The sequence below is a fragment of the Triticum urartu genome, chromosome 7A, assembly GCF_056163025.1.
Source record: "Triticum urartu cultivar PI428250 chromosome 7A, HENAU_Tu73, whole genome shotgun sequence".
Lineage (NCBI taxonomy): Eukaryota > Viridiplantae > Streptophyta > Magnoliopsida > Poales > Poaceae > Triticum > Triticum urartu.
This window is the reverse complement of record NC_141879.1, coordinates 528,834,633-528,837,784: the sequence shown is the minus strand read 5'-3', so window position 1 is coordinate 528,837,784 and position 3,152 is coordinate 528,834,633. Positions and strand designations below refer to the sequence as shown.

Here is a 3,152-nt window from a genome sequence, read left to right as displayed (position 1 = left end):
GCGGGCTCGCTGGAGACATGGAGCTGGCCGAGGAGGTTGGCGAGGTGGTCGGTGCCCGCATCGGAGGCGAGCTCGTCGGAGATGAGGGTTTCGTCGAGGAGATTGGCGAGGCTGCTCACCGCGCAGATGCTGGTGACACCTTGCAGCGCGTCGTTGCAAGCGCCATCGGGCGTGCCGGGCTGGCTATGCTCGCTGGGGAGGAAGAGGGTTCCCGTCCAGAACAGGTCTCCGGACGACGGTGCACCTGGCCCCACGGTGGGCGCCAAATGTCGGGTGGTAGGTGCGACATATGCCAACGGGTGGCTTATCATTGTGGGAGCCAGTAAGACGTTGCCGGTGCCTGGAAACGGGATGAGGCAAAGACATGCACGCCAGCGAATCTTACCCAGCTTCGGGGCTCTCCGTGGAGATAACACCCCTACTGCTGCTCTGCGGGGTCTCCGCATGATCACTAGATGGACAAGTAGCTACACAATGCTCCTTGAGCTGTTCGGTGGGAGGAGGAAGAAGGGCACGGCTAGCTTGCTTCTTCTCCTTCTGTGGTGTCTAAAACTAGCTGGGGGTCCAACCCTTTGCATGGGCGCCCCGGGGGGTTTATATAGGCCTACCCCCCGGGGGTACAATGGTAATCCGACTGGGCGCGGGGCCCAGCCGTCTGTGACTGCGCTCGCCGGCTTCTGCGCCGGCTGCTGGGGCCCGCCGACTGGTGGGTCCCGCCGGCTGCCGGCCCCTTGGTCGATAGGCAGGCCCACTGTCCAGGACCTGGTCGGCGGCTGGTTACTGTTGCTCTATCTTGGTGACGTGGGCTTCGTCGAGGTAGGCGTGGCTACAGTGCCGCCGCCCGGCGGGCGATCGCTATAGCCTCACCGCGTCTTGTCTCCTTAATGGGGCATCTCCTTCGAGGGAGGCGGCAAGCCGGCTGCGGGGAGCCGTCTCTGTCTTGGGCCGACTGGGGGAGGCGTGGCCGCCTTCGGGTGTCTCTCAGCCCGAAGGGACCCACCGCCCGTGGGCCGCGCTGGTAGTACGTCGTGGATGGCGTCAGGGTCGGCATGGCAACAGTGTTGCGTCGGGCGGGTCATGGTCACCTGTACGGCGCACTGTGTCGATCGTGCTCCGGGATTTGGGGGTGGCAGGCTTTACTGTAGCCACGCCCCGTCTCATCGCCGCTAGGTGGATGCAAACTTTGAGGGTACGGTCTCGACCGCTTTATGGGAGCCGGCTTCTTGGAGTCGGCCTCCTCGCGGCCGGCTTCTGGAAGTCGGCCCTCCCATGGCTTTCTTCATGAGGGCTAAAGTCGGGCCGCCTTCCGAAAGCCGGCCTGGGTGACAGCCAGCAAGGGGAAGGCGGCCCATGTCTTGGATTCTTGAGAGCCGGACGGGCTCATAATTTTTTCAGAAGGGCCAGGGGAAGCCGGCTAGGCTACCCATGGCTATTTACTCCGACAACGATGGTGGCCAGGTTGAGCTGGGCAGCCCCTGGGCCGGGTTCAGCAGTCCTCGGGCTAGGCTGAGCAGTCCCCGGGCCGGGTTGAGGTGCGGCCGGCTTGTCTGGAACGTGGATAGACTCGGAGTCCAGTGATGCTTGACGGACGGCTTGCGCGGGTGCTCGAGGGAGACGCCGGATGGATGGCTTGTCGTGACGAGGCGATCTTGGCGAGCGTGTCGGCTGCTTTGTTCTCCACGCGCGGGACATGGAGGAACTCGCAGCCCTCGAAGGATCCGGACAACTTCTAGACGAGGAAGCGGTAGCTTTCCATGTTGGAGTCGCGGGCGTCCCATTCGCCGGAGCACTGCTGTACCACCAGGTCCGAGTCCCCGTAGCACAGGATGCACCGGATGCCAAGTTCCTTGGCAAGCCGAAGGCCGTGCACAAGGGCTTCGTACTCGGCGATGTTGTTGGAGGTGGCGAAGTGGATCTGGAGCGCGTAGTGGAGCCGGTCGCCCTTCGGGGATGACAGTACGATGCCGGCCCCTAAGCCGAATCGCATCTTGGACCCGTCGAAGTGCATGCGCAAATGCGTCGAGTCGGGAGGCGGTGGCAAGTACTGGGTCTCGGTCCAGTCGACGAGGATGGTGTGGCCGGCTAGCTGGATTGCCCGCTTGGCAACCCGGCCAGAGGCGTCCTGGCACCCAATGATTTCTCCGATAGGCGCCGTGCTGACCACGGTGACAACGTGCACTTGGAAATATTGCTTCAGCTTCTTGGTGGTGAGGTACACGCCGTAACACATCTTCAGGTAGTGCGGGTAGCTCTGCTTGGAGTTGGAGAGCACTTCGCTCAGGTAGTAGACTAGGCATTGGACGGCTTGGATTTTGCCCTTCTCCGGTCGCTCGACCGCCAGCACCATGCTGACCGCCCGCGGGGTCGCGTTTATGTAGAGCAATAGTGGCTCCTTGTCGGTCGGCGCGGCTAGGACTGGTGCGGTGGAGAGCATGCGCTTGAGGTCTTGGAAGGCCTCGTCTGCCTTGTTGTTCGATTCGAACGGGCTCGTCTTCTTCATCAGCTGGTACAGGGGCAGTGCCCTCTCGCCCAGCCGGCTTAGGAACCGGCTGACCGAGGCCAAGCACCCGGTGAACTTCTAGACATCGCACAGCCGAGCCGGCTTGCGCATGCGCTCGATGGCCTTGATCTTCTCCGGGTTCGCCTCAATGCCGCGTTCCGAGACGAGGAAGCCAAGTAGCTTTCCGGCTGGAACGCCGAAGACACATTTTTCCGGGTTAAGCTTGACCTTGTATTCGTGGAGGTTGGCGAATGTTTCCTTCAAATCGTCGAGGAGTGTCAGGTGCTGCTTGGTCTTCACCACGATGCCGTCCACGTACACGTGGATATTGCGGCCGAGTTGCGGTAGCAGGCATTTCTGTATGCAGCGCTGGAAGGTGGCGCCGGGGTTCTTCAAGCCGAATGACATGGTGACATAGCAATACGCCCCGAAGGGCGTGATGAAGGACGTCTTCAGGGCGTCGGCCGGGTCCAGCTTGATCTGGTGGTAGCCGGAGTAAGCATCCAGGAAGGACAGGAGCTCACACCCGGCGGTCGACTCGATGACTTGGTCGATCGCGGGAGGGTGAACGGATCCTTGGGACAGGCCTTGTTGAGGCTGGTGTAGTCGATACACATGCGCCAGGTCTTGTTCTTCTTTAGGACGAGGACTG

The 3,152-nt window shown here is 62.1% G+C and overlaps 1 protein-coding gene across 1 annotated transcript; it reads right to left on the bottom strand.

Moving 5' to 3' along the window:
• Positions 1–1,729: 1,729 nt before the first annotated feature.
• LOC147960283 (uncharacterized) lies at positions 1,730–2,500 on the bottom strand. Its single transcript, XM_087533258.1, has one exon. The coding sequence runs from the start codon at positions 2,498–2,500 to the stop codon at positions 1,730–1,732; it is 771 nt and encodes a 256-aa protein (XP_087389384.1).
• Positions 2,501–3,152: the final 652 nt, after the last annotated feature.

Coding starts and splice junctions, on each gene's coding strand:
- LOC147960283 (XM_087533258.1), bottom strand. CDS start 2,500: ATGAAGAAGACGAGCCCGTTCGAATCGAACAACAAGGCAGACGAGGCC.